We start from the raw sequence: 27,257 nt of genomic DNA, 5'->3' as shown, positions 1-27,257 counted from the left end.
GCAAGAAGTTCTCGTTCAATTAAATTGGTCTCTGCTGATCCCAGCTCATACTCTCTGGACCCACTGCACCTGGGATTCCCAGGAAGGTCTTCTCCAGCCTCTCCAGAGAGTCACCTCCTTCTTCCCTTTGTCTGGGCACCATCTTTGTTTATCCAGAACAGCTGGATCAGCTAAACATTCTCCAGCTGGAAGAAAAATGGAGATTTGAGTGGTCCTAGGAAGTTTGGAAAGCAGGTACTTCTCTCAGGAGTGGAGAGCTGCCAGAGAAGGAAAGAGCACACTTCATTGGTGGGACCTATTCTTTTTTTTTTTTTTTTTAATGGAAAACAAACCAAAAAGCAGGAAGCCCTGAAATTATGATCCCTAGGAAACAAGAAATATGAAGTCCAAAATTCTGTTCAAAAGGCTCCTGCTCTCCCCAACAACTGCTTCAGAAACATCCTCTGAGGGTCCATCTCAGCCATGTGCTTGCCAGAGGGCCCAGCCTGCGGTGCAGCTGCCATCCCTTCCTTCCTGTGACTGCAGACAGCCCCACAAAGCACCCTGCCCATTCCCTGCCCTGCCCTTCACACACCCTCTTCACTTCAAGCTTGATCACTGATACTGAAAGGGACCGGACACTCCTGGGGGCAGCTCAAGCAGCACCACCAAAGTTAAATTCAAGACATGTGGAAAGTCACTAAGCTCAGGTGGTGATCTAGTTGGGCAGGAAAGAGCAATCTGGAAAGCAGAACAATCCTAAGCTTGTCCATCAACATAGATCAACTGGATTCTTGGGGCAACCAAGCAAGAAACAGCCACAAGTAGGTGTGGAGGTGCTCAGGAAATATAGAAATCACACAACCAATCCACACCAACTGTGCAAACCATCCCTTTGCCAATGGCAGCTAAACTCAGCAGGCAACACTTCTGCACTTGTGTGTGCTCCAGCCCATGAGCAACGCTGGTATTTTCCCACACTTCCTCCCCTGCTCTGGCTCTTTGTGGACCTAATTGTTATTGACATGAGTGCCGGATGTAATCTTGTGTTATTCTTAGAAACATTTCAGCTCCAGCTGAGGCCTGAACAGAACAGCCCCCCATTTTCCTGAGTTCTCTGCTGCTGTTACAGGAGGTCAGAGAAGGCATCACACAAATAACCCACAGAAATATTCCATCCAGAAGGATCAGGAGTGACGAGATCCCGAGTCCCCCTACGCAGGAGCTGCCCGTGACATCAGTGACAGGGGATGGCTCAGAGCTCCTTCAGGGATAATGCTCTCCTCTGACATCAGACCACGGGCAAGAGCCCTGCCAAGAAAGCAGCAGTTCAATTAAACCACCAAGTCTATTGTTCTACAACTGGCCTGTCTTTCTGCTAAGCACTGTGGTGGCAGCCACATCATTTTACCCATCTCACAGCAAGCTTTGTGTAGCCCACAGCAGCTACATGCTCAAACACATTCAGCATCACAAGCTTCTCCCCACATGCGTGTGGGGAAACTGGCAAAAAGAAAATTCTCCTCAAAATAAATCTGATTTTTCGTTTTAATAGTTCACAATATATAAAATAAACATGGAATAAGAACACACAGACCTAACCTGCTCTTCCTCAAGTATGAAAATCCCCCTTGGCTTCTGAAATGTTCGTGGAGAGACCCGAGGAGGAACCAGATTGAGGGAGGATATTTCTGATGATTTCAGCTAGGGAATGAGCTTCAGATTCCTGGAATTACCAGACTTTTCACTTCCCAGCAGGACCTGGGACTACTGCCTGTCTCTCCAGAAGGCTCGTAGTACTGGACATGGATTATTTGTCTGAAAAACTCAACCCAGACAATCTTCAGGTAGAATTCATGCTGTTCTTGAGCTGCCAGACTTCCTTAATTTTCCTTCCAGAAAATTACCAAACTGCAGTGAAACACCTCTGCAACAAACCACAGCAACGTGTACACTTGCTGCAGCACAAATTTGCCTGTTCTCTTCTACAGAAAGTAGAAACTGAAGTTTCTAAGCTGAGTTCCAATACCACTGACACCTTTCAGCTTCTCAGATCAGGAGCATCTTCTAACCAGACAGAGCCCAGAGCTTCCTCTGTTGGCCTCTGCACCACAGGGACACATCAGGCTTCTCAGGAAAAAACTGAAATACAGGAGAAAAGGTTTTTTAAATAGAGCTCATTGGAATTCCAAAATTAGGTCAAGGTATATGTGTGGGTTGTTCTCTACCCCAAGAAAGAAGTAAAACAAAAGTCCCTCAGCCTGTTGAGTGAGGATGAAGATGACTGAAATATGGAATATTACCTCCCCTCACACACATCTGGGGCCACAGAAAGAATTTGCATCCTAGGAGCTCAGGAGGAGAAGCACAGAGGCAGGGGCAGAGCTCTGCAAAGAGCTCCCACACCCAGAGCCCTTGACAGCCCTGCCCTGAGGACAGCCCACAGCACCACAGCCCTTTTGCCAAGGGAAATCCTTGGCAAGGCTCAGCTTTGGTGATTTGTTGGACAAAGGGGAGTGCTAAGAGGTTATATTTGTCATGTGCACCTGGAACACTGAGCACTCAGGGAACAGACATGAGCTCTTGCCCATCTTTTATAAGTTAACATAAAGCAACCTTATCATCATGTGGAAAAAACCCATTTGAGCAACCTGTTGCAGTAAAAGCTTCAAGAACACAAACTGAAAGACAAAGTGCCATGGTTGAAAGTATCCACAGTTCCAATCAGGTAAATTCCTTCCCTCTCAAGCAGTTCCTGGCATCCTTCCTGACAACAAATTTTGCTATCCCCCTTCTGCTTGTTGCAGGGCCACAGAACTCAGAGGCCCTTCCTTCCCAGTTGCTCTTTGTTATTCAGGGAATACTTCCAGCCATTCCATTGGTAAAGACAGTGAAACCAGCTCTCAACCAGAGGCACAGTACAGCAAAATGTCCCAAAATCCCTGCATCAGCAGTCTCCCAGTGCTCAACTTGGAATGCCATCCTGGACCTTGGCACTGCCCTTGGTGACAGGTCACTGATGGGTAACGTGTCCTCCTTCCTTAGTCCACTTCAGTGGTCTCTTGGCTCTTCTCCAGCCTGGTATTTAGGATCATCCAACAGTCCTGGATATGGACCCCTTTCTCCACAGTGATCTGAATGCACTGCTCTCCCCCCGCCCCCCAGCCTCCCTTTCTGCCATGGCAGAGGTCACCAATGGAAAAAAAATAATTCTACCAGGAAAACTTCGAAAGTCTCATCAGGAAACATCAGCTGCAGTAAAGGCTGCTCTTTCCAGGTCTGAGTAAGACACCTGGGCATCAATTAGCTCTTCACTGTGAAGCTCCCTGTTCAGGCATGCGTCTGAGAGAATCCCATTTTTACAGGAATGCGGGAGATGTCCGTTTGTCTCCAAGTCCAGAGCGTTTCCGTTCTGGTGCCATTCCAAGGCAGCTTTGCATTTGTTCAAGTCCTGCTTCTCGGGGTCCCTGTGGATCTCTCCGTTGCCGTACAGCTCCAGCGCATACTCACCGATCCGGATGCTGGCGTTCTCCGCGTCCCCGCCGTGGGTGGAAGTCCTGGAGCTGGCGGCTCCCGCCTTGAACGGCTCCTTGCGGCCCAGGATGTGCTGGCTGATGATCTTGCGGAAGGTGTGGCGGAACTCCCTGATGCGGTAGGCGTAAATGAGGGGGTTCACCACCGAGTTAGCATGAGACAGGATAATGGCCAGGTACATCAGCCACAGGGGAGCGTGGGCACAGTCCGGGCAGAAAAGGGTGAAGCAGTTAATGATGTGCAGCGGGAGCCAGCAGACTGCAAACAGCCCGACGATGATGGCCAAGGACTTGGCTGCATGGACCTCCTTCTGCAGCGTGGAGCGGGAACGTTCCCCGTGTACCATCTTGTTCTCCATCTGCTTGAGCTGGCGCCGCGCTGCCATGAAGATTTTCAAGTAGATACCAAACATGAGAAGGAGGGGCAGGAGCACACAGGCAAAGAAGTTGTAGTAGACCATGTACTCCATGGTGACCACGGCCTCGAAGAGACACGCCACCATGCTGTTGCTGCAGTTGATGGGAGAGGACCAGTTGGAATGGGGCTCTTGGATCTGGGCTCCGTTGTGCCAGCCCAGCATTGGGGTCAGGCCGATGATGAAGGACAACACCCAGCAGATGGCAATGACGCCTTTGGCTCGAGAGCCGGTCACCAAGCCATTGTACCTGTAAAGCAGAGGAGATGGGAGCTGTGTCAGTGTCACCCAACAAGCTGCTGGCACCCACACAACCTCACAGTGGCCCCGTGGCCCAGAAGACAGTGAGAAAGGCACCTGCTGCATCAGAGGGGCCTTTGCACTGATGTGCAGAACCCAAGCAGCACACCAAGGACATGCTGACACTGTCTGCCACCTACTTCCCTCCCCTTTCCTTTAAGCAGTGAATAGTTGACAGAAAAGCAGGGAAATAATTCAGATTTCATCTGTGCTCCTTCACTGCACCAGTCCACTTGGGTGTGCACATCGATCTTGCAGCCTGGGTAACCAAGAGCACTGCTCTGATCCTCGTGATGAACAGATGAAGACCACTGTGGGTCTCTTGCCAAAGCCTAAGCCAGCATCTCCTTCCTGGCAAAGGAGCAGCCTTTTAGCATGGAATTGTTAGGTCTTTCTTGCAGTAGATCTGCAAACCAAACAGCACAAAAGAGCCTGGAGGCACGGTGCCACCAGCCCTGCATCCACGTTCTGGTGTGCTCCAAGGAAATCCTGCTGGCTCAGCTGCAGCAGCCAGGCTGGCATTGCCTGCATGGCACCTCACTCTGCTCCTCAGTGCCACTTTCAGGAAAAGCAGCACCACCAGCCTTCTTGACATAACTGAGGCAAGTCAGAGTTTTCCTCACCAGCCCAGCTAAGTCGACCCCATGTCTTTCTCAGAAAAGAGGAATTAAGCTGGGGACAGTTCTCTGACTACAGGTGTGCCATGGCCTGCCCTGCACACACCAAAGGGACCTCAGTGGTGGAGGTATTGATGCCTGGCTGAAGCCACTGCTCTTAACAGTAAACTTTCCAAAATCTGTTAAAAGAAATAATAAACAACGTGGTAAGGATCTGGCAGTGCAGCAGAGACCTTGGTTTGTTTGTTATCAGCCAGTTTCCAGGGCCTCACAGGTTACTGTGAATCCTGAGCTGACTCCACCAGTTTCTCCCCTCTGAAAATGTAAATTAGGGCAGCAGTTTAACATTTCAGTGCAATTTCCTTCCCTGGGTAATGCTCAGCATGGAAAGTAGATGGCTGGGTTCCCACATGGCAGCGTGGGTCCCACACTGTGTTTGACCCAACAGTAGCTCCCAGTGTTTACCCTTCTGCCTCTGTCCCCAGAATTCTCTCCAAAAACAAACATTACAAGAAATAATACAGCAAACCACAGAAATCTTTCCATCTTCCAGTGAAATAATTGCTCCCACAGGTTCATGCTCCTATCCCAGCACAAGTTCAAGACAGGGGAGAAGAGTGGCTGCTTTTGCACAGTACAGAATGGAGATCCTGCACATGCTTTAAATCCCTGACCATGGGCCTTGGAAAAAAACAAGACCCATCAGGCTTCAATTTCCCTTTCTCAGTTGCATTTCAAAACCAGAAAAGAGTAAGTGGATAAGGGAGCCAAGCACACAATTCCCAGCACACAAAACACACCTAAATTGCCCTTCCAGAAATGAGGAAGGGATTCAGCTGATTCTGAGGGAGAAAAAGGTTTTTTCCAGCAATTAGCGGATCCTGCCCAGTGCTTAAAGGATGCAAAGGGAGCAGCATGAATGGTAGCAGAGAGCTGCTCCATTCAGACCTCATCAACACATCAAACCAGCATCTGTGCTTTGAAATGTACACTCAGGGAGCAAGAGAGTGGCTGGGGACCCTTGAAGCTTGAAAAAACAACAAAACAAAACAAACAAAAGAAAACAAACAAAAACAAACAAAAAAAGACAAAACAACCCAACAACAATAACAAAACAAAAAAAATAAATCCCAAAAACATCCCACAACCACCAAAACCCTGCAGCCCTGGAATTAGCTACATCTTGTCAGAGGAATTTTGAAACTGTGCAGCTGTTATCCCACGACTAGAGATGTCCCTTCCTTCCACTAAAAATACATTCACCGCTGCTCCAGACAAACACCCCGCCGCATTTCCCCCTCCCTGCTGTCCCCTGGGGATTCCCATGCAAGGAGCTGTGCAAGGCTTCAGAGCAGCAGCGAGCCCCAGCAGCTGCCCAGCTGCAGAGCACTGCCCTGCATGGCCATAACACCTCGCTCAGCATCTGCCAGGGTCAGGACAGAAAGCTCACAGCATCTGGTGACAAAGCCAAAGGCCTTGTGCTGGCCAGGTACCCACTGAGAAGTGTGGATTTGTTTAGGAGAGCTTCATTTCTGGGATCCACACGAGGCACCTCTGACTGACTTGGCTGAGGTAGCGTTACAGTCCAGATGGGCTTTCCTGGACTCTTTCCTCTCATCCACTTGGAGATGTCACTGAAGACTTTGTGTACATCTTTGTGTGCTTTGTCTCAGTATCTTTCCAGGCTCACAGCAGCCAGGCCAGAGCCATTCCATTCCATTCCATTCCATTCCATTCCATTCCATTCCATTCCATTCCATTCCATTCCATTCCACAGGGTGACTTCAGGGCTCCCCAGACACATCCCCTGCCCCGGGGGCTGCTGGCACCATGCAGGGGACACAGCCTGCTCACTCCTGCAGCCCCTGCTCTGCAGAGCTGGCAGGTGACCTTGCAGCGTGTCTGATGTGTCCAGGCTGCACTGGATTGTCTGTGCAGCAGCACTTCTGCTTCCTGCAAATAACACACTTGCTACACAACCAACCACTTCTGCTTGTGAAATTGCAGACACTAAGGACGTGAGCACAGGGATGCTCATGGTGGGGATAGAGTCACGTCTCCTCTAAAAAGCAAACCCGACTTTTGCAAACACATGAAAATGTGAAAGTTTTCTTCAAAATAGTTTCAACCAGCCCTGCTGCTCTCCCAAATACCCAGCTGGCAAAGTGGAGCAGGAGAACAGGTGCCCTTGGTGAATGTACAGCTCCTCTGGGCTGCCTGGAGTAACCTGGCTGTGGATGTGCCACTTCTGGGCCCTTGGACTGAGTTCTGTGCCATGAAGACAAAGAATTCTCTGAGACTGGGTGGAAGGCAGAGCTGGTAGTCTGCCCAGAGTGTCCTCGGGGAGAAATTAAACTCTTTCACTACACTGAGTGATGTGTAGCTGGCCTAACTCACCCTCACAGTGTCCAGCCATCCTGCTGCTTGTCTTCCAAGCCCTCCTTTGTGGACAGCACTGCCCATCCTCTGGCAGGTGTGGAGCATTTTTCACACACTGCATCACCCCAATGCCCAGCTGAGGGCTTTGTTCTGAATTCAGCACTGCTAAAGGTGTTTAACAAATCACTACAAAACACTGCTCACCAAGCACCCACCAGCTACACCTCAGGCAGCTGCAGCATCAGGGACAGGACCAAGCAGGAGATTCAGTCCCTATTACATGTAGGTGGAAATGAGAGACCCTGGCAATCCCAGATCATCCAGGAAATCTGGGACAGGGCAAGAAATCAAACTGAGACCTTCACAAGTATCAATTGAACAACCTTTCCCAAACCACTCATCTGGAACCTTCCTCCTCTATTGCCAGGTACCAGCAGATCCTGCTGTTTATCCACTGCTATGGAGAGGGGCAGGTGGATTCCCCCAGGTGGGCACAGGTGCCCAGCAGGATCTCTTTAATCAGCAGGAGCAGGAATGATGGGCAGACACGTTCTGCTTGTGATGTGATCGGCTTCCTGAGCAAAACCTTGGTAACAGCAAGTTCTGTGCAGGCCATGAGGGCACTGCCCTCAAAGCTGTGCCCATTCAAGAGAAGGAGGAGGATTACTCTGTTCTCACATTAGGCTGAACCTGCCCTAAATCTATTTAACAGATGAACATACGTAGGAAATGCCTGCCATAAAGTCAAAAGCTTTATGGTGAGCAGGGAAAGAAATTAATCCACATATGGCTCAAAGTGGCAATAAAACATTAAAACCCTGATTCACTGGTTTAGATGCTCACTTAGGAGCATTTCAGAAAGGAAATCTAGGGAATTAAAGCAACTACTGAAACAGACTGTTCCCAGCAGAAAGGTCCCTTGCACATCCTACACTTTATTCAGGGTTGGTGTTCATCTCTCCTATGTTTCCTAGATTTTGGGAAGCCAGAGCACTTATCCTCATTTAGCTTTTCCTTCCTTGATTCTTCATGTCCTGCGGCAGAAAAACATCCCCATGCCACCTGAAAACTGCAGTTTAAACCAGCACCACGTGGGATAAACCAGTCCCAGAGCTCCAAACATCAGGGAGCTGCACCTGGCTAATGTTTCCCCAGAGAAGCCTGGCAGCAGCAGCAGCAGCTTTCACTGGAGGCAAAGTCTGCAGTGGCACTGTGTGACCCACGTGTTTCATGCCTGAATCCAGCACAGACAGCAAGCAGCAACCTCAGCAGCCTCAGCAAACCTTTCTGTTTGGCTGCAGGAAGGAAAATCTCCCCTCTGAGTGCTGTGAGCTGGAGGTACCTGTCCTTCCTGGGAATGAATGCGCTTCCACAGATCCCTGCCCAGGATCACACGTGGGCACGCTGCCCACGCTGGCACCGCGCAGCCTCGAGAGCAGCAACTGCTCCTGGCCCAGGGCTCCATCACAGCCAGGTCTGTGCAGAGCACCTGGGGGTTGGATATTAGTGCAGGTTTTCAGGTACCTGCCCTGGGAGAGACCTCGCTTTGTCCCAGAGTGAACAATGGCTCGGGCTCCCTTCCCTGGCAGTGCCTTGCTGCCCCTTGCAGAGTGGTACATTTGTATAAAACCTGGCAGAATTCAGCAAAGTGCTTGAGAACTTGTGGAAAATGGACCAAATTCTACAAAGTATTTCCATTGTTTGAAAGGCAGAACACATAAGATATTCACAAATTAGTTTTTATCTGTTTTAAAATTTCACCTATAAATATTTTTTTCATTGCAGGTTTTTGAAGGAGGATGTCTTCTCCATAAAAAAAATTATTTCAAAGGTAACTAATAATATACTGAGGGGTCCAAAACCAAGCAGTATCAGAAAACCCACTCTTCTGCCTTCTTAATATTGACAGTTTATTTCTGCAGGAATACACATCCACATATGGAGTTATCTTCATTAGGACAGATCAGACATGAGATATTTAAAGAGAAACAGAAAAATAAAGCACAGGTTTGGCCCTTTTTGGTTTCCCTGGAGTGAAGGAAGTCTGGTCTATTAATTATTCAGCTAATGAATAATTATTCATTACAATACCTGCTGGTACCTTTCATGTCCTGTGAGGAGGAGAAGGGACCTTCCCAGGTATTAAAGGATGAGGTGAAAACAACACCCTGTTAGTGGCAGAACTTTCCATCAAATTGTTTGACCCCTTTTTGAGACAAACAGCTATTAGAAAAAAGAAAAAACATGAGGATGTGGGCAATCTAAATTATACCACATTTCCCTCTTCAGATAATCAGCTTTCACTTTCTCACCATGTCTGAGGCTATAAACGCTTATTCATCCATAAATTCTAAAGGCAAAACACAACTGACAAGAACATCACTCCTGCTGTGAAAGGACAAACAGCAGAGGACAGAGAGGAGAGGAACCCATGGATTTACCTGTGGGTTTCTGCATCCAATCAGTCCCTCTGTTCCTGGGGAGGAAGAGGGTGTGCTCTGTTTTTTCCAAAACAAGATAGTGAAACCGGTGTCTGCCCAGCAGTGATGTACTCTGGGTTTTTTTGAAAAGACTCTTTACCTTGGCTGTTCCAGGAAATTACATTTTCAAGACAATATAGTTACAGTGATAGCCCAAAATGTGGGCAGAAATCCAGATTTTAAAAATCCCTTTCCTGGCAAGTCATGCTCTAGCAATAAGAGAGCTTAAACTGTCAGCAGGCATCCTCAGAGTTACCTTGTGAGAGATGAAATCAAGACATCAGCCCTTCTCAAACCATTCCAGAGGCAGCTCCCAGGGGCTACTCAACATATTTCCGTGTACCATTTATCATTATTTTGGTTTATAAACTGAAATAATCTATAGCAGAACTGTAGAAAAGTGTAGACAGTCCAGTTTATAGGTAACCATTATCAACAGCATTTTCTCTGCAATGGAATGGAACAGTTGTTCCTTACACCTACATCAAAACTAGAGGCTGCGACAGGTATGACCAATAGGGTTTGGAGTCAATGCTGGAGCAGCACAAAGTTGCTGAGGTGAGGCTTCAGGAAGGACTTGGCTGCCCTGGTCCTTCCACATGGAAAGGCAATTTCTGCTCTCCAGGGCTCCCATTCTGGTTTGGAACAGGAGGTTTGTGTTAATTGACATAAGTGCTGCATGACCAAAGTATTCAGAAGAGACAGAACTAAATTGTACAGATCAGCAAAAGTGATTTAAACTCAAGAAGAGTGAGGATGTCCAAAAACTCAAACTCAAGAGCATAAAAACCAGAAACTGGTTCCATTTTTGCAGCCACGTTGGTTGTTCAGGAGACGAGGGCGGTCTCTCCTTTCCTGAGAGCGTGCTGCATCCTCCCAAGGACAAGACAGGAAGGAAGGAGACTCCTACAGTCCTTCTGCAGCCTCTCCAGAGCTTCCTCTCCATCTCTGGAGCTCAGTGAGTGCCTCAGAGCCGTCACAGCACTGTGGGGCTGCCTCGCGCCCACGGGCACACAGAGCCCATCGCAGCAATGTGCTCCTGCCAAACTGAATGAGCAGCAGCCCCTGTGTGTGTGACAAACCTGCCCCTGTCCCATGCCAGCCTCCTTGGTCACTCACCAAATAGCAGCCAGTCTCAGTCATTAAAATGTCCTTTCCTTTCTTTCAACTGCAGAGATCACAAATCCCCACCTGCAGGTTGGGCTGGGACAAGCCTCCACCTTGACCTTGACCCAGCCTGTGCTGTGCTTCCATAGGCAGTGCCTGAGCCACTCCAAACCTTCCTGAGGCCCATTCCTTGGTAGCCTGCTGCTTCCTCTCCCTTCACATTTAACAGACCCCTGAGAGCAACCCCAGCTCCCTGCCCCAGCCCTGCTGCCCCAGCTTCAGGCAGCACCCCCTGCTCCCCACAGGAGCCTCACCCCCTTTCTGCCCCCCACTGCCTGCAGCTCGGGGCACAGCTTGCCTGGGTATGGAGTGGCAGCTCCCAGGCAGCACCTCTGAGATGCCATGGACACCCACCACAGGAGAACAGGAAAAGGAAACAAGCAGAAAATCCACCAGCCAAGGCAGACTTTAGGACCTGGAAAAGCTGCTTTCAAAATACAGGAGAAAAAGAACCGATCCTCATTTATCTTTTCCCTCCTTGACTCATCTCCAGACCTGTGTTTTTAGGGATGTTGAGCCCCCACCACCCCAGGCCAGCCCCTGCTCACCTGAGGGGAATTCGGATGGCAATGATCCTGTCGATGGCGATGGCAAGCAGGCTGAAGATGGAGCTCTGGGTCAAGACCAGGACAAAGCAGGCAATGAAAAGGCAGCCATAGAAGAAGGCACAGAAGCCAGTGCTGATGGTGATGGCAAAGGGGATTGCCAGCACCCCCACAGCAATGTCAGCAGCAGCCAGGGACACCACAAAGTAGTTGGTGACGTTCTGCAAGTTGCTGTTGAGATAGACGGCCCAGCAGACGAGGATGTTGCCCAGGATGGCCAGCACAGCGATGATCAGCTCCAGGATGATGTAGGCTATGTCTGAGAGGAAGTCGTCCTTCCCATGTACTAGCATGGTGAGAACAACCAGCCCCAGAGCTCAGCGTTCATATCTGCAGAGCCCTGAACAGCCAGCACCCCTCAAGCTGCCTGGGCTCCCTGCAGGGCTCAGCCAGCCCAGGAAAGCTGCTCACACACACGTCTTGCTCCCCATGGCTGCTCAAGGACTTTACAGTGGATGGTGTCGAGAAAAGAAGCCCAGGGTCTGCCAGCTGCAGCACAGTGGATTAACCAGGTGCAGAACAATTCAGGCTCCAGCAGACAAACGGACAGGAGAATCTCTCTTGGGGACAGCCAGTGCTGGCCAGGCCTCAGGGTCCAGCAGGCAGCGCAGCACAGCAGCTGTGCTGTACAGCAGAGCCACATTGGCTGCCGTGCTTTGTTTCCTGTTGACAATCCTCCTTCTAGTCATGGCTTCCTGTCATCCCCATGCCATAGCAACATCCTCTGGTCCTCTTTTTCACCTTTTCCCACCAGGACTTGGGAAATACTCTCTTCAGCTGAAGCAAACATTAAACTTCTTCACTTGCAGTTTCCTCTAAAAAGAAAAGAAAACACCGACCACATAGACTAAGTAATCAGCTCTACGGAGGAGATGGAGAAAGCAAAATCTCATTAAAGTGGCACATTAAATTGATAACGGATATTACACAGACCTAGAAGAATACATTATTGGCAAAATTCTCACATTTTGTCTATCCTGAAAGCTGCAGGGCCAAACCCAAGTTCTGGTGATGGAAAACAAGGGACATTTTGTTTTCGAGGCTACCAACTGAGCTGGCACTTCAGCAGCTGCTCCACAGCCCGCCCTGAAACACGAGAGCCCCGCTAATTATGTGCTGGCAAGTGCTGAGGCTGCACAGAGGAAAGGTGCAGGAGCTTTCCCACACACCTGTCTCCCTCTGAGGGCAGACACCGCGCTGGAGCCATCACGCGCTGCCCACACAGCTGCTGCACCAGAGCCCTGCCCTGCAGGGACAGCAGCCCTCAGCCCCAGGACGCTGCTGGCACGTGTGTGGTCAGCCCTCTGTGGCCTCCATGGATCCGTGGTGCAAGATCCAGGGCAGGGAGAAGTGTCCAAGGTATCCAGACAGGGACATCTTTAGGGCACTCCTGCTCACTCTTTGCAAGGCTCTCTGCAGGCTCCCCTCCTGCAACTCCGTTATTTTTGTTCATGTAAATCTCTCTCCTATAAGCAAACCATTTGTTCATGACACCTGCACTGTCCATAGTGTTGGTGGCATCCAGGACAGCATCATCCTTCTCCTGCAGCCAGCCAGAACCAGGCCCACCCAAACTCGCCTCTCCCAAAATACACACCCAGGCACAGGGCCATGCTCAGGGCTGCGCTCCAGCTCCTGCAGCTCCTGCACACAGCTCTGGCCTTGTGAGGAAACAGCCCTGCAGCTGCATTTCATACGGAACACACATCACCTGCACGGCCTTGCAGGTCACCTCGTACCTCTGCTCAGATATGGGGGCATTTCACCACAGCTTCAGCTAAAAATGCACAAGGGAGAACACAATTCCCTGAGCTTTGTGCCACAGTCAAGAGATAATTGCTTGCTGTCCTCGCCTGTCACTTCCAGAGTGGGTTGCAAACCTTATTTAGCAAGCTTTAGCAATAATATTTTCTCATTAATTTAAGAAACAGCTTGATACATCAGAGGGTTAGGAGAGAGAGAATCACAGCACTAACTGATAAATCACCGAGCTCCAAAACACAAGATTTTTGAGCCCCATCCACAGGTGATCTGGCGTGGTCTCACCCATCAGGGTTTGATGCCTTCACAGTTCACTCTGTTTTCAAGTCAGAAACCTAATTTCTCAGGATAAAATAAAAGGGTAAAGACAGTGATAATAAAAGAAAATATGATTAACTTGTGATTCACATCTGATCTCAGGAATATAATCTAATTTTAGACCTTTCATTGATTTAGAGCTCTATTGCTAATGCTGCATTTGAAAGGAAAGTGAATGATTCTTGGTGGTTTGGACATGCTTCAAACCCCTTGCTTCTCTCTACCTTCAGCTATCTTGTTTCTGTGTTTTGTTTGGTTTTAGCAGAAGAGATCAACAGAAGAGATCAGTGTGTGATCAAGCTATTAAGAGGAAGATAAAGATCATCCACTTAATATTTTTTAAAGAAGAAAAACCCCAAGAAGTCTCTATATCGTCTGTGCTCCTACAGCAAAACCTTCGGTTTTTCAGTGGCTTCCTAAGGATGGCTTTTACTTTCTAGGATTTCAGGGATGTCAGTGATATGCCCCTGCAAGGATCTGCCTGTCCATTACAAATCCCAACAGGTTTGTTCCAAAGCAGCAGCACTGAAACCTCACCCTCCAGCCCAGCTTCTGGGGAAGAGGATTAGAATGAATATAAGACAGAAATAAAGAAGATCTGGAGGCAGAGAGAACAGAAGGGGCAGGATGAGAAATAAACAAGGCTTTGTGCATCTGTGTGAGCAAGAAGGGAGGAAAAAAAGACAGGAAAAAGCTGGTAGGAGGAAAAAAACAACCTAACAAAGGAAGCAGTGGGCAAAACAGGCTCCTCAGAGGAAGGGGCGTGCAGGACACGGCTGAGACTGAGACTGGGGTGGGTGTGAGCCCCTGGGCCCTCAGCAGGACAGAGTGGGAGCACACACCTCCTACAGCCATGCAGGACAAGGGCACCGCAAACTCAGTGCCAGCCCAAGATCAGAAACATTTAACAAATTACTCTGGGCCCAAACCGCTGCTAGAGCCACTGTGATTCCTCCACAAGCTCCTCTGAGACAGAGTCAGAGCTGAGGGAAGCCCTGGGAATGGGGCACCTTCATTTACAGCCCTGCTGCTGCTCTTGCCCATCGAGTTCACAGCTCAAACACCTCAGTGAAGAGGATCAAAGCAAAATTACTGCACATTCTTCCCCACTGAGAGCTCCCTTCAGTAGGACAACGAATCCATACTAATCCTAGATGCATTTTTTGTTTATCCTGACTCTGGCTCATCTCAGACTCCAGCAGGACATGGAGGAAAGTTGCAAACGTCACTGTGGAGCTCCTGCACATACCAATGGCTCAGCACAGAGCTGAAATTCCCTACACCTCTGCCTGGACATGAAAAGGAACAGGAACCTGCAGTTCAGTGGCTGCATCACACACTGTCCTCTGGCACAACAGAGCTTTTAACCTTCCACTTTGACTCTTTCGTGGCCTCGTGTTGAATTTGAATTTTTATCCCTGAGTTTGTTTGTGTCTTGCTTCCATCTCTCTACACAAACAGTGAGTGGCCTGATTCCTCATCCCAAGCCCCAGCCATTTACTCTGAAGCAATTGGAATGTTATGTCCAGAAAAGGACAGCATGTCCTTCCACCCTCTGCTCTCAGATGGGCCGGAAAACACTCGGAGTTCTGCAGAGCCAGCACATCTCAGGGGAGACACGGCTGCAGCTGAGCAGGTGTCCCAGCCACCACAAAACAACATTTTGTCTCTGCTTCAGTGCTGCTGAGCAGCCCCTGACATTAGGAAAGCCAATTACTGACCACACCAGCCCAGCCTCACCTGCTGCTGACAGAATGTGCAGGAGGGTTCACGTTCAAGCTGAGCTCACCCACCCCTGCTCATTCCTCTCACAGTGCCGCTGCTGTACTGCTCACCTGGCACAGCAAATCTCCATTTCAGGAGTGTGTGCAACTTGCTTTACAACAAAAACAGGCTCAGGCTTTCTGCTTATACAGCTAGAAATGCACTGCACAGGGACAAAATTAAATAGAGACCACCCAGAGATCATGACGTAGATCCAGAGGCAAAATTAAATTTATTGTAGAATTGTCTACTTCATGCAAGACCCAAAGGCTCAGCAATCAGGTCTAATAAGAAAAAATTAATTAACAATCTGCTTTACTCACTGGGGAAGTGTATATTTAACATCTCAAGCCCTTGAGGGATCAGCATGGCAAGCTTCTTGAAACTTAAGAAAAATAACCTGTATCACTCAACAGGCTGGACAGCTACAATTAGTATTTCTTCATCAGCCCTTGTTTTATTTTGTTAATTCCTTCTTGATACCCCGGGCTATGTTCCGGCCTTTCCCCCATTATTAAATAAACCTTTTTTTGTCATTCACAAACCTGTAAACCTGCCGCTCTGTTCGTTTGTAGTGACTTGGAACACTCTGTTCTCTCTCATATTTCAGTCCCAATGCGAAACTCCTCCTTGAAAATTCAATAAAGCATCTGCACAGCACGTTCCCATGAAGCAATTCACCAGCAGAGCCCAGGCAAGCTTCAGTTTGGCATCTCCAGTTGACTTTGGACCAAGGTGCTGCCCCTGCTCTGAGTGCCAGAATGCTGAGCTGAGCCCTTGGCCGGTGCTTGGCTCAAACACCCAGCTCAGAGCAGCTCCTGCGCTGCTCTGGGGGTTTGGGCAGCCCAGGCTCTGTCAGTGCTGCAGAGCAGATGCACCTCAGAGCCTGACAGCTCCTCACCCATCAGCAAAGCTGCAGATGCTCAGCAGCCCTGGGGGCACCAGGACACCCTGTGGGCACGCAGTGACAGAGAGCAGCCTCCCGTGGCCCCAAGGGGCTCTGTGCCTGCTCTGGGATGGGGCAGGAGATCAGCAGGCAGCTCAAGGGGGCCAGGGGGTTGCTCATTCCACAGATCCAATCTTGCATCTCCTTCTACATGACCCTTCCCAGGTCCCAGCCACATGCAGATTACCTAATTCCCCTAGGGGGGATCCTTGGATTCACACATGGCCCTAAGCAGAAAAATTGGTGCTGCTAAATCATTTGTTTCCTACTTTCCAAAGCCTGGAGGGGGAGATGCTTGTCAGTTTTTATCCTCTCTTTGAAATCCCTTCGGCTCAAAGAGAATCTCCCTATCTTTTAAATCAAAGACTCCAAGAAATCTTGTCTCTCCCCACCACTTCAGAGGATCAAGTCAATAAACCAGGCAATGTGCTCACAGGCAAACACAAATTTGCAAAACAACCAGGGTTGTAAAACATGCTGAAAACAGGTGTCCTTTGGGGAGCATGATAGGGAAGGAGCAGGAGAATTTCTCTGTGCTGCTCAAGGGTTTCCTTTCTGTAAAACATGCTGAAAACAGGTGTCCTTTGGGGAGCACACAGGGAAGGAGCAGGAGAATTTCTCTGTGCTGCCCAGGGGTTTCCTTTCTGTAAAACATGCTGAAAACAGGTGTCCTTTGGGGAGCACACTGGGAAGGCAACAGGAGCACTTCTCTGTGCTGCCCAGGGGTTTCCTTTCTGTAGTTCAGTATTTTATGAGTGCTTCACACAGAGCAGCTTCCCAGGTCCCTGAGTGCTCACAGAGCTGTGGGGAGCATCCCCAGCCCTGCCTCCCATGGATGGGAGGATGAGGAGCTGTGGCTGGGTGGGGCAGGAAAGAGGAAGGAGGCATCACCCACCTAACCAAGACATACATTTTCTGATTCCTCTCTTTGCTTTATTATTGGCTGCTGCCTAAATGATCTTTTAGGTCATCTGCTTACAGTAATAGGAGGAAATTAAATATTAATAATAGACTATTTCCCTCTAGACTGCTCTTTGTTAACAAAGGATGCAAGTGAAACAAAGCAGGCAAAATTATCAGCACACCATGGTCTTGGTTTTCAGGTACCTGGAGCACTTGCATGCCTGCCTGCATGGACACCATTGAGAGAGCAGGACATGGGCAGGTGTGGAAATTTTTGTTCTTTTAGGGGCTCCACGTGCCAGTCTGACCCCTCCAGGCACCATTTCAGATTTTATCCAAAATATCATCTGAGCCACTGATGCTCTGACTGCAAAAATGCAAGGCCAGGGATTTTTGGAAGCACAGGCTTTGTCTCCTCTTGGGAAGTGAAGTCTGCTGTAATATAAACCTACAGAGGGGTAATGAGCTTTCTGGATAGGCTTTGCAAGTTCTCCTGAAATAATAAGTAAAATGAGAACTTCAGCTTTGCTAAATTTGGTGTAATCCCCTCTTACAGGAAAGCAACAGCCCTCCAAGACTTAAAACCTTCCCTTCACGTCCTGGTGAAAGGCAGAAGAGATGGCTCTTCAGAGACCTGTTCTGTGCCTGAACTTTGTCTATCAGCTTAGAAATGGCAAAGAGGGGCAGCAATTCTGTTTCACATTTCCATCCCTGCTGCAGTCCAGGCCAAGAAAGGAGGCTGTGCTCCAGCATGGTGAACCTGGGTGTAAAACCTTGAATGATTTACCAGAGATACCCAGAGTGCTGCCCCAGAGGCAGCAGCCAAAACTGCGACAAGCCCACCCCCTGCCAGCCTGTCCTGAGCCTCTCCTCTCCTCCTGTTTATGCCCATTAGCAAAAACCCTAAAAACCAAAACTGCCCCAAAAGTGAAATCCCACTGGACAACAAGCAAGATGGGCTGGCTGACAGGAATGGCAAATCCCAAACCAACATTGCAGCTTTGCCTCCTGCCCTCCGAGTGCTAGAAGTGGATTAATCTTTATTGTGGCAGCGGAAGATTAGAACAAAACGCATTTGACCATATTTTTTTTCCTAAGTGGATGTTATAAATGTTTAAAAAGCAAGGAAAAAAACCTCACAGTAATTATCCCAATTCTAATGGTCACAAAAAGCCAGGGAGGGCAAAACTAAGTAAGGATGAATGACCAGCAGTTAAATAAGCCAGACCAAACAAAGAGAAGGGAAAACAGCTCCCCTGTGCTCACCAAAGTCTCGCTGGGCAGCAGGCATCATGAGGTATTGCCAAAAGACACCAAAACATTGGATTTTTTAGCAAATTTTTTGTACTCAGGACAGCTGATGTTCATTTATCTATGTGGTGTTTCTAAAAAAAAAATAAAAAATAGAGCATTTGGATAGGCTTTCATAAGGCAGACAAGTAAAAAAGCATAATTAAAACCATGTACCATGGCCAGAAACAAGTTACTACTGCCAACAGCATCCACAATGTCTCTGAGGAGCCAGTTTTCCTTTCCTGTGTGAGGGAAGAACTCAAAGGCAAACCCTGCCTCCTCACAGCCCCACTAAAGCCAGCTGTGTTCACACACGAGGAGCATTTCCTTCAAGGACAACATGAGAGAAATGAGGAAACAGAATATAAAGAAGAGGTGACCCATGGAGGGATACAGCAAGGGAAGAATTTACTCTGAAGATATTTATCATATTGCTAATGCATCCATTCTGGTCTATTTTAAAATAATGGAGCAGATGTGACTTTGCCTCTCATTTCTGTATGAAGTTTGCAGACAGGCAGTTGAGAATTGGGTACATCTGTTAGTTTTGTTGTATTTTTACCCAGTTATTCCCAAACCCTGTTTGCCTTCTCTAAGTGCAGGTTATCTCTGCACCAGGTGATGCCTGCTCCTGCTCCCTCCAGCACGCTCCTGCAGGCTGCCAGGAGTGTTTGCATAAACCCCGATGGTGAAACAAAACCTCACCCCAGAGCAGGGAGAGCTGCTGTGGCAGGTCAACCAACATCCTTCCACAGCAGGGAGAATAATTGTAACTCTCACTGTCCCTCTCCGTGTAACTTTAAATGATTCCCCAGCTGTGCATCCCTATCCTGATGAAAGCATTGTCCTGCTCATCCCAACAGCAGGCAAAAGCCACAAGAACAAATTTTCTGTGCCCTGAGTTTGTTTCCAGCAACTTTCCCTCATCCATTTTGTAAGGTACTCTGACTGCTAAGCTAATGCTGATTTGCTCAGGGTCAGCCTCACCATGCTCTCAGTGCTTTGGTCACGGCCTCAGAGCTCTCTAAGACATTTCCAGGACTCTGCCACCCTCTGTGGATAAGGAGTGGATGCTGTGATGCTGCCTGTAGGCCGCGTGGCCTCACTTTGTCATTCCCTCGCCTTTGCTGTGACTTGCACCACGCTGCTGTCACCCAGGGAGTGACCTGCACTTCCACTGTCCCAGCCACACCGACACTGCCCGCGCTCACAGGGACTGGGTTTTCCCCAAATCCTTGATAATAATCCGATTAATTAGGAACTTTCCAGCGTCCCTGCTGCTGCTGCAGAGTGTCAGTGTGGTGCTGAGAGCCCTCTCAAGCCCTGCTGCCGTTTCCCCGTAGGTTTGGTGCAATAGAACATTTCCCAGCCCTGCGCTGCGGTCAGGGCGCGTCCGCCCCGCACCGCTCCCGCTTCCTGCGCGGGGTGCAGAGCGGGGAAAGCGCCCTGCTCACCGCCCAGGGCTGCCCTTGGGCACCGCTCCTCACCCTGGGCAGCTGCGGCTGCTCCGGAACCGCTGCGGAAAACGAGAGGAGAGGAGAGGAGAGGAGAGGAGAGGAGAGGAGAGGAGAGGAGAGGAGAGGAGAGGAGAGGAGAGGAGAGGAGAGGAGAGGAGAGGAGAGGAGAGGAGAGGAGAGGAGAGGAGAGGAGAGGAGAGGAGAGGAGAGGAGAGGAGAGGAGAGGAGAGGAGAGGAGAGGAGAGGAGAGGAGAGGAGAGGAGAGGAGAGGAGAGGAGAGGAGAGGAGAGGAGAGGAGAGGAGAGGAGAGGAGAGGAGAGGAGAGGAGAGGAGAGGAGAGGAGAGGAGAGGAGAGGAGAGGAGAGGAGAGGAGAGGAGAGGAGAGGAGAGGAGAGGAGAGGAGAGGAGAGGAGAGGAGAGGAGAGGAGAGGAGAGGAGAGGAGAGGAGAGGAGAGGAGAGGAGAGGAGAGGAGAGGAGAGGAGAGGAGAGGAGAGGAGAGGAGAGGAGAGGAGAGGAGAGGAGAGGAGAGGAGAGGAGAGGAGAGGAGAGGAGAGGAGAGGAGAGGAGAGGAGAGGAGAGGAGAGGAGAGGAGAGGAGAGGAGAGGAGAGGAGAGGAGAGGAGAGGAGAGGAGAGGAGAGGAGAGGAGAGGAGAGGAGAGGAGAGGAGAGGAGAGGAGAGGAGAGGAGAGGAGAGGAGAGGAGAGGAGAGGAGAGGAGAGGAGAGGAGAGGAGAGGAGAGGAGAGGAGAGGAGAGGAGAGGAGAGGAGAGGAGAGGAGAGGAGAGGAGAGGAGAGGAGAGGAGAGGAGAGGAGAGGAGAGGAGAGGAGAGGAGAGGAGAGGAGAGGAGAGGAGAGGAGAGGAGAGGAGAGGAGAGGAGAGGAGAGGAGAGGAGAGGAGAGGAGAGGAGAGGAGAGGAGAGGAGAGGAGAGGAGAGGAGAGGAGAGGAGAGGAGAGGAGAGGAGAGGAGAGGAGAGGAGAGGAGAGGAGAGGAGAGAGGAGAGGAGCTGTCAGGACCCCACTACAGCAGAGATCCCTCCACCAGCCTTGGCAAGTGGCCCTTCTGTCCTGTGAAAACTTCAGATAATTTAGATATTTAGATATCAAAAAGTTAATCTGTAAAGAAACCTGTGATCGTTTCTCAAATGCATGACAACCATGATGCTCACACCTTGCCAAACAAGGATAAACCAAAAAAGACCCCCAAGGCAAATTCCTTAGGCACTGTGACATTTGGCTCCAAACACAGAAGATGTTAATCAGACAGAGGTGGATCCCGGGGAGCTCTCAGAACAGACTCCCCAAGCCTTCAGGATGGTTTCTCCCAGGTGCACTGTGTCCATCTCTTGCTGCTGTAATCATCCTGGGCAATAGGGTGGCCACACGGAGGAAAAGGAAGGTTTCCCTTTAGGCATGGAGTAGGAAAGTTAACAAGAACCCTAAATTGATCAAAACGGTCAAGCAAAGTTTGCATCAACATTTTGTAAGACATGGGATGACATAAAATAAAGCCTTAATGTTCTTCAGGTGTTTGACAAAGCTAGGTGCCTCAGTTTTAAAAGGTCTGCTAAAGAGGCCTGCATTTTGGGATTATCAGGAACAGTCCCAATTTATCTCTGGATATCCCTAGGCAGCCATCAGCAAGAGTCATTTTTTTGCCAAAATCCGGGCTGCAGAACATTCTACAAACTCTTGAAATGTCAGTGTGCTTCCCCACACATGCTGCAGGAGCTGTGTGTCAGCCCAGGTCAGCCTGATGTGATTTTCCACCGTCCCATTGAACCTGGGCACTGATCTGTGGATTGGACGTATGTGGAAACTGCAATTACTCAAATCTATTTCAATCACGTGCTTCTCTTCTGAAGATTTTAGTAAAAAGCTGCCCACCTCTTAGCTATCTTTTATCCAGGGGAATGTTTCCTATGGAAAATCCCAGCCTGTGCCCAAGTATATGGATCTTGTACTGAAACCAAAGTTGTTACTATCAGAGAATATGACATTTAACCACCTACTTCCCTTAAGTCCTTAAGCTCAACAGCTGATTCATACCAGGATCTGACAATCCTGTTCTGTTGGGGAAAACTCAATAACCAAAATGATAGGGCTGTTTGTGGAGGACTTTCCCAGAACAAGAAGGGGAATTTGCATAAGAGGCCAGTATTAGAGAACAGCAGAGAGCAGAAACATTTATGCTGTCCTGGTTAGAAAAAATGAGAGGGTGGGGAGGGAGAAAGCGGAGACAAGAAGCAAGAGGAGAACACAACAGTGCAACCCCAAACCAAATCATCTCCAACAAAGCAAAGCCAGGAGAAAAACAGAGGAGACTCTGAGCTCTGAACACTAAATGAGGAAACTTCTAACGGGGAGAAGTGCGAAGCTCACCATTCCCGAAGGATGCACTGAAAGCTCGCAGCGCTGCTGCCCCGGCCGGGGATCGCTGCCAGGCACAGCTGGATCGGGAGCTGCGGGACAGGCGGGAGCACCAACGGGGACACGGGGAATGCCGGCCGCAGATGGAACAGCCCCAGGCTGCAGGGCCAGCATGCCGCTGCCTTGCCCCCGGCGCTGGGAGCGATCACAAGCGCTAATCGGCACACAGACAGCAGCCCGGCATGTCGCCCGTCACGTCTGCAAAGCTCCAGGAAAACCCCCCTTTCCTCTCCTTGTGTCACGGCGGCACAGGAAGATTCCCTCAGCCTTTCCCTCCCCTGGCTCAAATCAGCCCTGCAAGTTTCCCTCCTTGCAAACTCCTCCATTGTCTCAGACGCATTGTTTGCAAATGTTCCCTAAAAATGCTTTGTAAAGTATTCTTTATTCCTGTTTCAAGTCTTTCCACATCCCTGTGTAACACCTGGACTTTATCTTGTTACCTGTCAGACAGTGATAAACCCACTGCAGGCAACTCCTGCCTTACCATCTAAGATAAATACAATTTGTCTTGTAGCTGTCATTTCTCTTCAAACCCTTCTTCCACAGCTGCCTTTGTAGTGGTAATAAAATTACTTTATTTGGGCTTGAAATGTGTAACTTTTAAAGAAATAAAAATGTAAAAATCCCCATCTGCAAGAGCCCCAGGACCCGGGTTGAGGAATGAAAGCGATCACACCTTTACCCACTCACATTTGCCAAATTCCTGCATTTGGTGAAGTGCTTTGAAATACCCTTTGCTGATTGCTGAGGGTTGCCCACTGTGATCAGGATGAAGAATGAGTTGGAGCAAAGGAGGTTTGAGCTGCACATCAGGGTATTTCCTGCACACAGGGAAAGTGAGGAGTCCCCACTTCTGCTCTTTAGGAGCAGGATGGAGAAAGATGTCAGGAATGGCAGATCCATAGCTGATCCTGCCTTTGGACAGAGGACTGGATTAGATGACCTCCAATTGCCTCCTAAGGATATTTTCCATAATTGAGAATTGTATGTGCCATCTGTCCATTCTGATCTACTGCAGGAAAAAAAAGTGCAATACACCCAATAATTGTCCCTGATAGAGATGCAACTTTTGTGAAGGGAGAGGCATCTTCTGACTGCAGAAGGAACTGAAGCCTCCAGAGGTTAAATCACCTTCTGTGCATCTGCCAGACCCTCCTGCCCTCCCGAGAGAGAGTGCTGCCTGTTCTTCACCCCTAACAGCCCAACCCTCAATATTCAACCACAAGAGCATCTCATTAAGGGGCAGCTTCCTCAGCATTTTTGAAATGAGCAGAGAGGCAAGGAGCTGGTGCTGCTTTGCTCAAGTAGCTTTACCAAGGCTGTTCAGGTGCACTGTGCAAAACCTGAAGATGGCCCATGAAGCAACCAAACCTTCTGGTCCTGAATACCAGATATTTATCCTGATAAAAGGGAACAACCCTCCATTGACTTGAGAGGTTCTTCTCTGATTCCTCGACACACAGCTCAAGATCTCTTTCCTGGTTTTTACTTTAGAGTCCAACCAAAAAAATGTTTAATAGCCCATCTCCATTTGCAGATGGAAATCACACAATAAAGAACAACCTCGGGATTTAATCACCATCCAGATTAAATGAGAAGATGAACATGCAGAGCCAGAATCTGTTTGAGCTGAAGACAAGGACAAACTTTGCAGGACACCAAGAGAGATGCTGGCACCAGCCTTTGGAAGGAGAACAGCTCACTGCCAGCTGTGCAGAGCTCAGAGCCTTTCCCCACTCTGTGCCTTGTCCCACCTGGTGTGGGCAGAAATGTCAAACCCCAGCGAAGAGCTGAAGCACAGTGAAAATGGTGAGAAATCTGTGAAACCCTAAACATCCTGTGCAGACATCAAGCAATCATGCAGCCATCAGTCAGCCAGGCAGAAAGGAAGTGGTGAAGGGAGAGGCTTTCCCTCAGCACAAGATGGAAAAGCAGCCAGGTTCAAAAACAAGGGGGGACCAGACCCTTTGAGAGACAGCACTGAAAGGAAGAGTAAAGATCACCCCCAAACCTTCTGCAGGGCTGAGCTTTCCCCACTGGTTCTCAGGAGAAATTAAGCACACAGCTCTACATGAAATCTGTCATTGAAGATTAAACAAAAAAGATGAAGAGCTTTCAAAAGTTGATTCTATTCAAATGCAATAGCAGCAGCACTCCTTATGGAAACACCCTATTAAAAAATCAGCAAAAACAGAAATGCAAATATGGGAGACCTGCAGAGGCTTTCCAACTCAGACCTTCAGTGCCTTTTGCACCCACTGATAGAAGGACAGAGGCTAAAAACATCATTATTGGGCCAACATCCCCTGACCTGCTACAGGGTGATGCTGATTCTATTTTTTATGTATAAATACATACAGAAAGACACAGATTATATACACATGAAAATTACAGATGTACCACATGGCCACCATTAAAAAGGAAACCTGCTTGCCTTTGTTGGTTTTTTTTTTTTCACACCCTGCAATAGGTCATTTTTATTTTAGGTACACACATACATGTTTGCAGTTTGTACCCACATGTTTTCTCTACAAATTCAGAGGTTCACAGCTTTCCTGGTTAATTCAGAATTTAATCCGTTTGCCACATTAGACAGGATTTTGTTTCCATAGGTTTTTGTGGTACATTATTACGTTTATATTGACTTTTTTATTGAGATTCAGAATAAGGCATTTCCTCAATAGGCCTAATCCAATTGAAGTATCTCTCACATCCTTGCTGGTCACTTTATCTAATGTTTTTCTACCTCACTTGGGCAATATGCTCCAGGAGTGTCTCTGACTGCAGGGGCTGACCATGCTTTCTCTCCCTCTGCTAGTTTCCCTCATGCAGAAGAATGAATTTATCAATTACTCCAGTTCTTGAGTTACATGTGCCTGAGACTTGCAAGCCTGATAAGAAACCTGAAAACAAATACATCCAAAGACAGAGTTATCTAATGGTTGGCCATCTGCTTAGGAAAATCATTTTAAGTAGTTACAGCAATTCTATTAACTATTTACCAAGTGAGTCATGTTGTTCTCTTTAAGTTAACCCTTCCTGTCTCTCTGTGGGCTCAGTGCCCCAGGCAGTTTTGAAGAAGGTGCTCAACCACCTTCCCTCCTTTCAGGCCATGGCAAAACCCGCACTCGAGACCCCCCAAACTCACACTGGACAGGAGACACAAAAGAGCAATAAAGCAACCAAAGAGCAATAAAGCAGCCGTGACTGTCGGTCCATGCAGAAATCTGCTCCCGGAGCATCCCCGCACAGGGCACGGCGCAGCAGCCCCGATGGGGTTGGGAGCGCGCCTGGGGCACTGCGGGCGGGCCGGGCCGGGCCGGACCGGGCCGGGCAGGGCAGGGCAGGGCAGGGCAGGGCATCCCTGCCCCACATCCCGCAGCCCGTCTGCCCGTCCTGCAGCCGCCTCTCCCCGCACAGGACACCGGGCACAGGCCCTCGGGCAGGGCCGGCTCCATCGCGGGCGCTCCAGGGCAAAGGGGCTCTGCTGAGGAACTTTCAGCTGCTGGGCAGGGATAAGGCTGAGATGGAGCCTTTGGGACAAGACCGCACAGGTTTGGAGCCATCTATTCGGTCCCTGCCCTTTTCCCTTTAACACTATGAAGCGGATAGAAATCTCCTTGAAAGCACTGCAGAGAAGTTTGCAGGACGAAGGGTGCTCCCCCGGAATCGCTATTTTGTCATTAAGCACAAATATCTGCGGAAGGCAGAGGACGGGTGGGTGCAGGGAGGCAAAGTCCAGCGCCTGATGTTTGAGGGAAGATCCGCGGAGCAAACACCTTGGAGCGCGGGGGTGTGTCGAGGGACTGACAGTCGGGAACCAGCGCGGGGTGAAACGCACCGGCTCCACGGGGAAACACCGTCCGAGCCGGGGCAGCAGAAAGAGATAGCCGGGCAAAATCGCCCCGTCCTGCGGCTGGGGGCTCGGCTGCACCGAGAGGGCAGCGGGCCGCCACTTTTCAAATTCGCGGGACGGGCAGGAGAGGGACCGCGGACGCCGTGAGGGAACCCGAGCCCCGGCTGCGGGGCCGGCACCGAGCCGCGCTCGGGATGCTCCGGCGGGACGAGCCCCGCAGCCCGCCCCGCTCCGCCCCGGGCGCTGCTCCCCGGGCCCCGCCGCCCCTCCCGCGGCCCCGCCGGCCTCACCCACCTGGGCTGGGGGCTCCGCTCCGGCCGCGCCCGGAGCCGCGCGTTGCTGCCGGCGCTGCCCCGCTCCGCTCCCGCCTCCGCGCAGGACGCGGCGGCCGCGGCTCCCCCTGCAGGGCGGCGCGGGGCGGGCCCGGCACCGAGAGCGGCACCGGGACCGCGGGATGGGCCCCGGCAGCGCCGCGGCTTAACCGGCACCCTCACGGAGAGCCCGCAGAGCATCCCGGGCTGCGGGAGGGACGGAACTTACTTGGGAGTCCTGGCTCGCCGTGAGGGACCCGCGAGTGACAGCGGCGCGCTTTGACCGGAGTCGATCAGCATACAATGAAAGGAGGAAAGAAAGGAGAGGGAAAAGGGAAGGGAGAAGGAGAGGGGAGAGGGCAGAGGGGAGGGGAGGAGAGGAGGGCTTTCTCACTACATTATTTTAAGCATCTACTTCTTTCCAGGCTGGAAAACCCACCCAGCGAGTGAAGCTGCAGCTGCAGCACTCAGGGCTGAGGGGACACCGGGCCAGGCTGCACACACGGCGCAGCTTCACTCTGCTCTCTGCCCGGCGGCCACCTCTACCCACGGAAAGGAGCCCCGTGCATTGCCCCTCTGAATGTTCAGGAGCTCTCTGCAGCGATACTGACTCTCTGACAGCAGCTCCACGTTCCCGGCGGGCCGGCGGCTGTGGATGCCCCAGCACACCCCACATGTCCTGCCCGCCGTGCCCCTGGGGCCGCCCTGTCCCCAGGCAGCTCCGCTCCTCCGAAGCGCTGGGGA

At 50.0% G+C, this 27,257-nt stretch overlaps 1 protein-coding gene across 7 annotated transcripts; it reads right to left on the bottom strand.

Moving 5' to 3' along the window:
* Positions 1 to 298: 298 nt before the first annotated feature.
* On the bottom strand, positions 299 to 27,257 carry ADORA2A (adenosine A2a receptor). 7 transcript variants are annotated; one of them, XM_005493344.4, is made up of 4 exons: positions 26,743 to 27,108; positions 18,435 to 18,553; positions 11,420 to 12,291; positions 299 to 4,178 (listed from the first exon to the last, which is right to left on the bottom strand). In XM_005493344.4, the coding sequence occupies exons 3-4, from the start codon at positions 11,767 to 11,769 to the stop codon at positions 3,218 to 3,220; spliced, it is 1,311 nt and encodes a 436-aa protein (XP_005493401.1). In that variant the 5' UTR covers positions 11,770 to 12,291; positions 18,435 to 18,553; positions 26,743 to 27,108; the 3' UTR covers positions 299 to 3,217. The 7 variants fall into 7 exon arrangements, with proteins under 7 accessions (XP_005493401.1, XP_074410333.1, XP_074410334.1 ...); XM_074554232.1 differs by lacking the exon at positions 26,743 to 27,108 and adding an exon at positions 26,497 to 26,710; XM_074554233.1 differs by lacking the exon at positions 26,743 to 27,108 and adding an exon at positions 22,299 to 22,943.

This window comes from Zonotrichia albicollis, chromosome 18 (assembly GCF_047830755.1).
Source record: "Zonotrichia albicollis isolate bZonAlb1 chromosome 18, bZonAlb1.hap1, whole genome shotgun sequence".
Lineage (NCBI taxonomy): Eukaryota > Metazoa > Chordata > Aves > Passeriformes > Passerellidae > Zonotrichia > Zonotrichia albicollis.
This window is presented reverse-complemented; position numbering and strand designations above follow the sequence as displayed.

Coding starts and splice junctions, on each gene's coding strand:
- ADORA2A (XM_074554236.1), bottom strand. CDS start 11,769: ATGCTAGTACATGGGAAGGACGACTTCCTCTCAGACATAGCCTACATC. Junction 4,179..11,419: donor GCCATCCGAATTCCCCTCAG/GTGAGCAGGGGC, acceptor TCTGCTTTACAG/GTACAATGGCTTGGTGACCG.